We start from the raw sequence: 12,177 nt of genomic DNA on the forward strand, positions 1-12,177 counted from the left end.
AAGCACCGTCCCCGTCTGCTGGGGAAGGGGAGGCTGGCGGACAGGATCGCGGGAACGAGGAAGAACACAGGGATTTGACAATAATCCACTCCCAGACAGCAAACAGGAAAATTAAACCGAGTTTCTAGTCAAAGCGTTTATTAAAACGACAGCACATCCCCACTCCTGCTGTAAATTCACGCCAAACTACAACTTACTCTTATGAAACATTAAACACTTTGAGATTTCTTATACGTAATCACTTGGTAATAAAACAAACAGAACTCTTCTCTGTCTCGATTTTTTTTTTTTACTTGGTACTTTACCCAAAACCTGTCACAACGCAAAACTGCTCCAGCTGTCTGATTTCTACAGCAAAGTATAATTCTGTGTACTTGTCATACTTGATGAAATGTTCTGCAAGTTGCCCAAAGCATTACAGCTGACTGGGAGAAATGATACAACAATAAATCAACCCCACTGAAGCTAAAAGATTCCAGTCTGCAACCAGCTGGTAATTAGTCTTGTCTCCTGTGAAACACTAGTCAGGAGCTACTCCGAGCTGTGACTCAGAAGTACAGCGGATTTATGCGCAGGGCTCCTTGTAGGATCAGACTATTTGCCTGTAGCCAATTGAACAGTCAAAAGCATGTAACTTATCTGAGAAATGCCAAACATACACAACTGAAACACTAGCCTTACTACATATTTCATATTTTCAAACCTAAACGGCTTAAACCAGAAATAAATGGGCCAGATGTCAGCTAAGCTTAGGATCTGAAAGAAAAAGTTAAACCGTGTCACTGGTGCAAAGTTATTACATTCAATGAAAGTGATTTTTTTTTAATTATTCAATTATACTTAAGTGCATCAATACATCATTTAAACAAATTGGGTTAATGAGATTTCTAACCACAACACATTACGAATGATCAGAGAATATAACCCAACAGTTGCAGTTTCTGGTGTAAAATCACACAACTTTTCTGGAACAGCTGTATGCATCTGGTCAGTCTATACCAAATGACTGATAAAATGATTCCTTCCTCTAGTGTAAGCGAGAGGGAAAGTGGCATCCCCTCTCACCTGAATTTCCTGACCTTCAACAAGAGGAAGGAGTTAAAGCAGGTCAGTAAATTCAGATCATTTAATATCCCCTAAAGCAACAGCTTAACGAAAAAAAAAAAACAAACCCACAACAAAAACTCCAACCAAAACACAAAGTTTCGTTAGCATATTAAGAATCTCTGGTTACCTTCAAAGCAAAATATCACAATGCAATGCTATCTGAAAGTATATAACATTCAAAGTAAGAAGATATCCTGCTAAACATTTTATATCAGCATCTGATTACTAGTCAGCATTCTGTAACTTCATTTATTTTGGGAATAAATGAAATCACACTGTTCACACACTTGTAACTATATTTGAAGCCTATTTTCTATTCATATAGTGAATACTTTTCTGCAGTGTTTAACTGATAGCTGTGCTAGTTAGTGAACACAAAATTGGCAAGTTATCCTGAAATAAAGCAAATAAGGTGGCTTTATGCACAGAAAGTACAGAGGCTTCTATTTGCTAATAATCATATAAAAGCAATACTTCAAAACTTAGTGTTTGCTAATAATAGAGCTAGAACAGTTTACTACAAATCCACACCACCCTGTAAATCCCCCTTTTATTACCAAAGTCAAGTGCCAAATCACTACAGGGTCCAAAAATATCTGAAAAAAATATTACCAATTGTTTACCTTTGTCTAGACTTTGCAAGACCAATCATTTTCAGATAAAGCCAACAATGTGCAAAAATTCCTAACATCACGTTAGGAATATCAAGTGCTACCAAGAGATTCTGCTGAAATCAAATCAGAAAACATAAAAGCAAAGTCAAGCATCATACCTTAAGCAGTCACAGTGAAGATCCTGAACAATCATACAGTTCCCTGCACAAAGCAGTTTCTTCCCCTCTGCAAGTTGAGATAACTAAGCTCTCACTCAGTCTCAGTGATACTAGGCAAAAAATACACTGACATTTGAAAAACATGGTTTCATTGCTGCTTAACAATACCTCCACACCTACCACTTAGTACAAATTTTCCTAAATAGACATATAAATACTTTTGTCAGCCTTCTTTAGCCACATGTACCATTCTGCTAATTGCGAAAGTGCTTCCTGTGAAAACTGCTTCAAATAAATGAGTTAACCTTGCAAAATCTAGCTCCCCACAACACATAAATTTGTCAACCCTGCATTATGCAGTCCCATATTTACAAAATACTTAAACTTTACACCTGTCTTTTACCTTACAAAAAGTGCAATTCTCTTACCCCATGTTATGGGGCAACAACATTCTTCATAAATTCTACAGAATAGCAGCCTATAATAAGCAAATAAGGTGCTTAGCTTATGCCCAGGATCTAACTGGTTAAGTACCACCAGGAAGTACATTTTGTATAGGCAGACTCTGTTCCCATCTACTGTCGCAGGGGTGCCACAGCTAGGTTTGCAAGCTCAATGAGAGCTAGTGCGCCATGCATGCGTTCACGCTGTTCCTGGAGGCGGCGGTGGTGAGCAGCTGAATGAGCGCTGTTTTTCTCTTCATCATCCTCTTCATCAGACTGAAGATATTCCATTGGGTCCTGCTGTTCCTGATCTGTTTTCTGGATTGTTTTAGTTTTCAAAGCAGGAGCACGCTGTTCCCTATTTTCCCAGTACCTACAAAAACAGATGTAGGGAATGCTTTTAAAATATATACAACTGACTAGCATGCCAACAACCCAAAGCTGGTAAAAACCTCCCAAGTACTAGCTTGCATCTGACTAAGCACTGCATTTGGCTTTGTCTTTCACCCCTTGTATGGTAGTATTTAAGCTGCCAGAAACCTGCCTTATTCAGTATTTTAAGTGCCCAAGTGAACATCTGTGACAGATTTCTCCTTCCCACTGTACTCCCAACAGGTGTTTCTCGCTAGACATACACAATTGTTGCCCCTCATATAGACAAAAATTCAGCAAGACTGTAGCACTGAAACAACACAGTATTAGCAGGTGTTGATCAACCCAGGAGAACCATCTAAGCAGAGAACAAAACCAAAACCAACCGAACAAAAATTACAAGAAAAGGTCTCACGAGGAACTTCGTCTTGACCAGGAATTTGCACTCCTTTAAGGAAAGGCAAGGAGGAGGAACAGCTGGTTTTGGTTTGTTTGGGGGGGTTGCTTTGCCCCCAAGAACAAAATGCTTTCTCAGACTACCCATATAAGTATCTAGAGAAAGATGACTCCACAAGAGAACTTACTTTGCTAGCCAGTCAGCCACAGCTTTATTGTCAGCTGTCTGCCTCTTACTCAGCCTCTCTGTCAGCTCTTCCCTCTTCAGTCGTGCATCGGGATGTTTGGGACAATGACGGTTTGCATGTGTGAACCTGCTTAAACAGCCTTAAAAAACACAAGGTGAAAATGAAGAACATGTTACAGAATCCAACCAACGGGCAAACATTAACAACTCTGGGATGAGGGTACTATTGAATCCAACCTTCCTCTTACAAATTTCCTTTTACACCTTACAAAACCCTAGGTTTGGTGGAAAACAGCAGGCTCTGGTTGCAAGGTTCATTGCAACATCGCAAATGCCCCATCATTTTACACATTAGTACCAACGGACAGAATTACTGATAACCTACTTGCATAATAACGTATGCAATTCTTAAATACATACATATTTGCATAATTATGCAGATTCTCCATGGCTCCTCCCTTCCCTAGAAGCTTCTCTAAAATTAAAGCCTGAGGGTTTTATGGATCATTGCCACGTGAATGTGCATGCATTTCCACTACTAGACTGACCCTAGTCCTAAAAGCTGCAAATTGTTCTCTGATAGCTCACCATTCTCGGAGCAGACAAAGGGTTTCTCCCCTGTGTGGAGACGCTGGTGAGTTTTGAGCTGCCCACTCTGAACAAAGGCTTTCCCACAATCTGGGTAGTCACACAAATACGGCCTCTCACCTTAAAAATAATAACAGAACAAATTTATGTAAGCTGAATATTAAAGAAGAGTTACAGTATCCAGTGGTGGTCACTGGCTTAAGACTTACACAAGCAAGCTCTCTTTATACCTACTCAGATATTTGCACCCACTTATAAGTCCTTGGTATACCAAATAGCAGCAATCTACTTTTACCCCAAACAGATCTTTACTTTGAAGTACATGCTCAATGCTACTGGATAATACAGCTCTTCCCGGGGAGACAGGATGGGAGGCAGGACAGGGGTGGGGGTGCAGAATGGGATGTCAGGAATGACAAATCAAAATCACAATTGCATTTTTTCCTTGTCATGTTTTCTGATTTAAACCTCTTGTATAGCACTACCTAAGTTTTGTCCCATGAAACTGCGCACCTACAGAGCAAGAAATATATTAATTGAAATGAGTAAATGAACAAGTAATGTAATTCAAGCTGTAACTACATATATTTTATCCTTATTGTCACCTGAACTAGGGTAAATTAACTGAGATCAAAACTAGTAACATGCAAAGTTGTAGAAATACTTCACTACGGAAGACTATTTGATGTAAGTGGTAATGGGTAAAACATAACAAGAGAAACTTATTCCAGACTCAAGCCAAAAAAAGCTTTTTTAGACCAGTAATCAAGAAAGACTTCCTCATGCAAACAGCCATGCGAGGAACAGACATGGCAGGTGTCTTCTCCCTCAAGAGGATCTGATCGCATGTTACTAAGCGAAGGGATGCCATACTGCCAGGGAGGACAAAACAGGGGTAATGCTGACTTACTGCATCAGAGGAGCAACACTGAGATAAGCTCTTCTCATGTAAGTGGTTTATACAAACTCAACACCCAGCATAACCAAGTGAAATACAAACATGCTTTGATCAAAGAGGAAACTTCTGTTTAATATTAAGCATCTAGGTTAGTCTTTGTGACTTGAATCAGAAAAGGAGACCACGGGAGACAAGGTTCTTCTGGAGTTTTGTTTGGGCATTTGTGGGAGAATATTGGTAATTTTGTCTGGTTTGTGAGCTACACTAGCTCACATTTAATCATAAATTCAGTCCTCCTGAAACACAAAGGGGAAAAAAAAAGAGTATTTGCATCTCCTATTCCAGCTCATCTGGGTATGAAATGCAGCGATATTACATTTTAACTGAACCGTGATATGCCTTTTACATACAGTTCAGTAAATTAGCGTGACCACCTTCGCCCCAGATATTGAATTTTAGGTGGCGAGAGAGAAAACTGGATGGTGATTTTAAGCATTTGAACCATTTCCTCCACATTAAGCTGCACTTCTAGGGTGTTACACTGTGCAAGTTACCAGCCACTTTTTAAGTTTCCATCGCCTCTCACAGCTAAATTTGATGGCTGTGAAAAATGTGGCAGCAAGAAGGAAACAAACCACACAGGAGTCAGACTAAAACATACTACCATACACAGGGCACCAAGCTCAAGAAAACTTCTACCTGTGACAGCAGCAGATAAAACCTGTACAGTGCTTGCTTATACTACTATAGCCCAAACTGCTGCTACGCTTTCCTGTGACAGACACGGTTGCAAAGATCTTGATGGTACTAACAATCCCTGGAAGAAAAGTATGGTTAATTTAACAGCTACAATAAAATATTAACCGGTCGAGCGCGTTTTGTTTGGGTTTTTTTTTTTTGTGGTTTGCGCTTTCTTTTTTAATTCTTTCCTTGTTGCTTCCTAAGCTGCTCCTGACAGCGATTCACGCTTCCCCCTCACTCACCAGTATGAGTTCGCTTGTGGGCTTGCAGGGATTTCTCTCGTGGAAAGACACGGTTGCAGATATTGCACCGTATCCTGCTGGACGAATGCTCTCCTTCATTGATCAGGTCACGGACGGTGTCTGCTCTTGGCCGGCCACGCCTTATCCCATCCTGTACCAAAAGTCAGGGAACTGAAATCCCACGCGTTGCCAAACCTCCGCGGTTCAGCCGAGGCCCACAGCTTCCCCGGGGTGACCGCCAGGTGACGGCTTCGCCCGCGGGTCCGTGCCAACCCGCCCCGGCCGCCAGGTGCGGGTCAGGAAACGCCCGCGCAGGGCCGGGAGGGGCTTTTTTACTGTTATATTGGGTTTTTTGGGGAGAGTTTTTTTGCATTTTTTCTTTTTTCTTACTCTAATTATTAAACAGAGGGAGGAGAGCCGGCAGCCCCTCCGCCCGCCAGCGACTCCTCCCGCCTTCGCGTCCGACGAGGCCAGCGCGCGCGCGGCGGCCGGAAGTGACGTCACTTTAAATCTCCGGCGCGCGGAGCCAGGGGGGAAGCGGCGCGCGGTTCCCCGTTCCCCTCGGCCCCCCCCCGCCCCACTCCCCGGCTCGTTCGTTCACTCACCTTCGGGTGCCGGTGCCGGGCACCGCCCGGGCTCCGCGCCGCCTCCGCCTCCTCCTCCTCCTCCGCGGCGGGGGCTCTGCCCGCTACCCCGCGGGGCGGCGGGAGGGCCGCGGAGGCGACGGCGCCGCCGGGGCTGAGGGTGACGTTGTGGGCGTTCTCGCCCCAGCGCCACGGGTAGACCATGAAGTCGCTGAAGCCGGGGCTGGTGGGCACGGGCAGGGCGGGCGCCGGCTCCTCGCCGCGGCCCCGCGAGGAGGGCTTGATCGGCGTGGTTTTGATAACGGAGACCAGGACGCGCTTCGGGGAGTCCTGGCAAAAAATCACCGGGGCGCCCGCGGGCGGCCGCTCCGCCATGGCCGGCCCCGGGCGGAGAGGGGGGCGCGGGAGCAGTACGCGGCGGCTCAGCGTCGCCGTCCGAGCCGGAGCGAGGAGCGGGTCCCGCGGCAGCCGCCGCCCGTCCCGACTCAGCCGCTCATCGCCGGCTCCCGGCAGCGCCTCGGTGCCTCCCCGCGCCCCGCCGCCCGTCCCGAGCGGCTCGGCAAACCCGCGGCGGGCACCGCGGCGAAGCAGCAGCAGCAGCCGCCTCCTCCTCCTTCTTCTTCTTCCTCTCCTTCTTCTCCTTCTTCTCCTCCTCCTCCTCCCCGCACCTTTCCGAAGCGGCGCCGGCAGCCCCGGTCCCGGCGATGACCGAGGAGGAACTGCCGCCGTCAGCGCTCGCAGCCCCGGCCGAGCCCCAGCGTTTCCCGCGTTACATTTCGCGCCGGGGCGTAACCAATCACCCGGCCCGCCGCCGGCGTCACGCGGCCGCCGCGCCCGACGGCCAATCGCGCGGCGGGGAGCGCGCCGGCCCCGCCCCTCGGGGGAGGGATGGGTGGGCGCGGCCCGAGAGGCGCGCGCGGCTCGCCGGAGGGATTCGAACCCGAGTGGGCCCCCCGCCCCTCCCGGAGGAGACGCTGATGGGCTCGGCGCGGGGGAAGCGGGGGCGGGGGGGGGCGCGCTTGGCGCGCGGCGGCCGCGACCAATCGCCGCGGAGGCGCGAGCGCTTTGGCGCGCCCGGTTTAAAGAGGCCGCGCTCGCAGGGCGGGAGGGCGCCGTGCGGGCGGGGCGCCGCTGCTTTGGCGGCTCCGAACGAGCGAGAGTTTCGACTGTTATGAAGTTCATAATACCATTAAAATTAGGCCTTGGAAACCCCATCCCTGGAGGTGTTCAAAGCCAGGTCGCGTGGGCGCCTTGGGCAGCCTGGTCTGGTGGGATGTCCGTGCCTGTCGCAGCAGGGTTGGAACTAGATGATCTCCGAAGTTCCCTTCCAACCCAAACTATGAATGATTCTATGAATACAATATGCATAAGATTCCTGGGAAAGTTTTTACATATGCCAGTGAGTGGGGAATATTCTCGCCTCATTGCACATGACTGGTGGAGATCACTCCCACATGTCACCAGGCCCGATAAAGGGTGCTTGCTTTCTAAAACTTAAAAAAGAATCTTGGAGAGTTTATTTGCCAGCATTTTCAATATCAATTGCAGGGGCACATGGACACCTGCCCCGTTCTGGCGGTGGCCTCCGCAATGTGCCCCTCACTGGTGTTACCGGCCAGCAGCCCCACAGAGTGACAGGCACCGGCCCCAGAACTGTGAGAAGCAGGCAGGAGAGAAGGGCCAAACTGCTGCAGGGGCTGCCACAGGCTGCAATTAGGGGATTTCCCCGGGCTTTTCAGGCATATGGTATTAAAAGTTCATATAGGTTACAAATTTCAGTATTTTACTGTTTGACGAGTGGAGGTTTTCTCTCAATCTAGTGTGGCCATTTAAGTGTTTGTACTGCAATTACAGAAACAGTATCTTAATATCTACCAGTCTACATAGAATCATGGAATTGTTTAGGTGGTAAAAGATCTTTAAAACCATGAAGTCCAACCCTTAACCTAGCAGACAACTCCACCACTAAATCACATCCCTAAGAGCCACATCTGCAAGTTTTTTAAATGCCTCCAGGGATGGTGACTCAACCACTTCTGGGCAGCCTGTCCCAGTGCTTGTCAACCCTTTCAGTGAAAAAATTTTGCCTAACATCCAGTCTAAACTTTCCCCCATCCAATCTGAGGCTGTTTGCTCTTCTCCTACCTGTCACTTGGGAGAAGTGGCGAACACCAACTCACCTTGCTACAACCTCCTTTCAGGCCCTCAGCCTCCTTTTCTCCAGCCTAAACAACCCCAGTGCCCCCAGCTACTCCAGGCCCTTCACCAGCTTTGTTGCCCTTCTCTGGACATGCTCCAGCAGCTAGAAGTCCTTCTCATAGTGAGGGACCCCAAACTGAACACCGTATTCAAGGTGCATCCTCACCAGCACCAGGGGCATGATCACTTCCCTGGTCCTGCTGGCCCACACTGTTTCTCGTTTGGAACTGAGACACTGTCTAGCTCTGGCACACAATGGTAGGGCACAGGGAGGTTGCAGGCCCACCTGGGTGTGAAGCTCCAGTGGCCACAGCAAACTGGGATTTGTGTTGGCTTTACCTCATCTATGTGAGCAAGAGGCATATGGCTGATCTGTAAAGGATTTGGTAGTAGTGAGGAGTGATTTAGAAACTCTGTGGTGTGTGCTGATCTGTCTTCAGCTGCTAAAAACATGAAACTTGTTGTAGGTTTATTTTAGTTTTTAAATCTTCAAGTACCCACTGTGCCTCATCTACTGAATCCTTTGGAAACTGCTTACTCAAAAATAAAAGGGCTTCAGCTTTACCACATACAGCAGTACTTCTTTTATTTTGTGCTAGTTCTCTGCTATTTTAAAGCAGTAGATCTTTCTGTTCTAAAGCAAAAGCACATTTCTTGGCACTTGATGTGGGCCTTTTGTGTTGAAGCTAACTAGCAGCACTGCATTAACATGCTATTTTGCCACACTGTCTTAACATCACAGTGAGTTTTAATGGCTAATTGTAGGCTGTGAAATGGGTAACTCACATTTCTTACATTAATAACTAAATTTTGAGACAAATACCAGGAGTGCAGAGAAGCCATGAAGCTGTGAAAAGGGTGAAGTTTTTTCCCCTGTTCTGCTTTGTTCACTGCAGTTCATATGCCGTGGAGTGCTGTCTTCTAAGACTGTTAGCAGCCATCCCTGCTGATGGGAATAGGAAAGTGAATGGGGGAGCAAATTTGCAGTGTGTATCTACTGAATAACCCTCCCCCCAGCTTTGGAAAGCGGGAAACTACCAATGTCGAGACTAGTACTGGACTGCAGTTTTTTAGTGTTGAAAAGCAGTCCTTTAATTATGAATTAGAGCTCAGTTTGTCACAACTAAAATACTAAAATACTCCTCTTTTTTTTTGGTTGTTTTTTTTGTTGGTTTTTTTTTTGGCTTAGGTAAATTCTTGTTCGTAGCCAAAATACCCCAGCTTCTCAAACTTTTATATCAAAGTCCTTTATACCATGCCAGGTCAGGCCGTCCTTATCAGGCCACAAAGAAAACACTACGGCTTGTAACTTTTGTTTCCAAAATGAGCAAACAGGTTTCCACATGCATAAACGTGACCCACTTAAAAAGCTTCAGCCCTAAAAAGCTGGTGGAAGAAAGTGCCAATAAGAGAACAATGTTGTAGAGGAGTGGTAATACAGAAAGATAGGTTAAAATATATTAAGGGGAAAGAAATACCTCCTGTTAAAATAATTGCATCCCAAAACCAAACTGTGAATACCCTTGGTAACTTTCCAAAACTACACGACTGATGGATGTTTCAAGTAGTTCGGGTAGCTGCCGAGGAACTCCAGTGATCTCTGGAATTGATGTTGTGATTTGGTACATAAAAATCACAGATATTGTGAATGGTGCAATGCATTGTGAGTAACTGATTATTTCCACACTTATTCTATACCACCGTAGTGTACACTTTAAATTTTGCAGTGACATTCAAGGGCCTGGCAGCAGATTAACTTCTTTACATGGATTGTGTAAATTTTTCTGATGCCAGAATAGATCTTTGCTAACGGAGGCAGCACAAGAGAAGGATGAGGTGAGCTGGTGCCACTTCTGATATTTTAACTGCTCTGAACTACAGTGTTTCATGCAATAACAACAATGACCAAAGGGAGAGAAGTGACCTCTCTGTCCAGATGCTCTGTCCAGAGGGAACATGCACACAGAATACATGTGACCTAAAGGTCTTAAACCACACTGCTTTTCAGTGCAACAGTCATATGTATAAACTACATAGTTCGTGTAACATTATGTAAAAACTGTTCTAAAGTAATCATCTGAGTTATAGTTTCTTAACAATTAAATACTTTTGCTCTTGATAGTATTATGATGCTATGCTAGTAGCTTAATGTATGAAAACATGAATATTTTAGCATTAGTGTAGAAACAAGAAAAAGTTCTCTCTGAGAGGTGAAGGACCAAGATAATGAAACATTATACAACCTACAATCAGATCAAACTCTACTTATTATTACAATAAAGTATACCTTTTATTACAAACAATGTAATACGGCAATAGTAAAAAGATAAGGAGCACAAATTCAAGAGAAAATGAGGGAAAAGTATCAGCTAGATAGACTCAAGTAGAACATCACAACTTAGGAGTTTGAGAAGGATAAAGTATTTCAGAAAAAAAAAATGCCTTAGAACAACACTCTGAGGTGAGTAAATTCTGTATTCTCAAGCTGAAACAGAACACGAATGATAAACGAAGGGAAAAGAAAGTGCTCTGTCCATCTGAAGCATGCTTGAGCTGTTTCTAGCAATATTTCAAACTTCAAAGCAGAAAGTTTGTTATTGCACTATCCAAGTTTTGCTTTATGTCAAATCAATATATCAAGACAATAACATTGCTTATGTCAATACCCACCAGAATAAGATAAGCATTCCCGCAACACCAATAAACACCCATATTTTCTTGTGCAGATGTTGGAAGAGTAGTAGTTACCACAAGCAGGTCCATCTTCAGCAACATAACTCTTTGGTGCTCAGCCTAAAACTTCATGTCATCACTTGAGTTCAGTAGAATTACGTTGGTGGAAAATGAGTATGATGGTTAGATGCACTAGGTGACAGTGTTACCCGATCTACCTGTTCAAGCGCCCTGCTCCCAAAGGAGACCTTGAGCCCTGTGTTGGATTCAGGGGGTTCCTACTCCAGATGAGGGAGACATTAGGCACTAGAGAATAAGATTCATATCTGGTGAGGAGAGGGTGGCTGTAGAAAAGGCCAAGGACATGATGCCCCTTGCTGGTGACTAATGCTTATCTGTAAAGGTCAGAGGAATATGAACCTCCATTAGCACTTCTCTGCCTCCTGTAATTAAGCACCTTTGCCCTTAAAAAAAAAAATTAAGCAAGAGGTCTTTCGGAAAAGATGCTATATCCCATGTCTATACCTTCTTGGGAAGCTTGTGTAGGGCTGGTGTTCTGCCCATGTGAAAAATCCACTTGTGGTGAGAACTCAGATAGAGGAGCAACTTTGGCAGGCAGCTGTCATCTTGGCTGAGATAAGGTGAGTAATCTGTTGCCAGAAAGGTTACCCACCCGTCCTGAGTGTGATATCCAGGCTTTGCATGCAAGTATGTATTCCTATCAATTCCATCATTGTTACTTATTCAGCATAAAAATCAAGACAGAACATTTGGTTTCACGTCAACTGTGAAATTCAAATCTTCTTTGTCCATCTCTTGTTGTTTATGTGCATATGTTACTCGACAATGATTGAGGATAGGGAAAAGCTGCAAACAAAGAGGTCACAGATTTCTTTAATCTGCTATGGCAGACATAATCACTTGGGGGACTGAAACCTGTATTACAGAAATTTTGGTTTGCTTGATAAATCAGAG

At 45.2% G+C, this 12,177-nt stretch overlaps 1 protein-coding gene across 1 annotated transcript; it reads right to left on the reverse strand.

Annotated features, from left to right (window-relative positions):
* Positions 1 to 300: 300 nt before the first annotated feature.
* Positions 301 to 6,758, reverse strand: ZNF367 (zinc finger protein 367). Its single transcript, XM_069880382.1, has 5 exons — positions 6,352 to 6,758; positions 5,747 to 5,897; positions 3,866 to 3,985; positions 3,279 to 3,417; positions 301 to 2,695 (listed from the first exon to the last, which is right to left on the reverse strand). The coding sequence occupies exons 1-5, from the start codon at positions 6,703 to 6,705 to the stop codon at positions 2,455 to 2,457; spliced, it is 1,005 nt and encodes a 334-aa protein (XP_069736483.1). The 5' UTR covers positions 6,706 to 6,758; the 3' UTR covers positions 301 to 2,454.
* Positions 6,759 to 12,177: the final 5,419 nt, after the last annotated feature.

This window comes from Phaenicophaeus curvirostris, chromosome Z (assembly GCF_032191515.1).
Source record: "Phaenicophaeus curvirostris isolate KB17595 chromosome Z, BPBGC_Pcur_1.0, whole genome shotgun sequence".
Classification (NCBI taxonomy): Eukaryota; Metazoa; Chordata; class Aves; order Cuculiformes; family Cuculidae; genus Phaenicophaeus; species Phaenicophaeus curvirostris.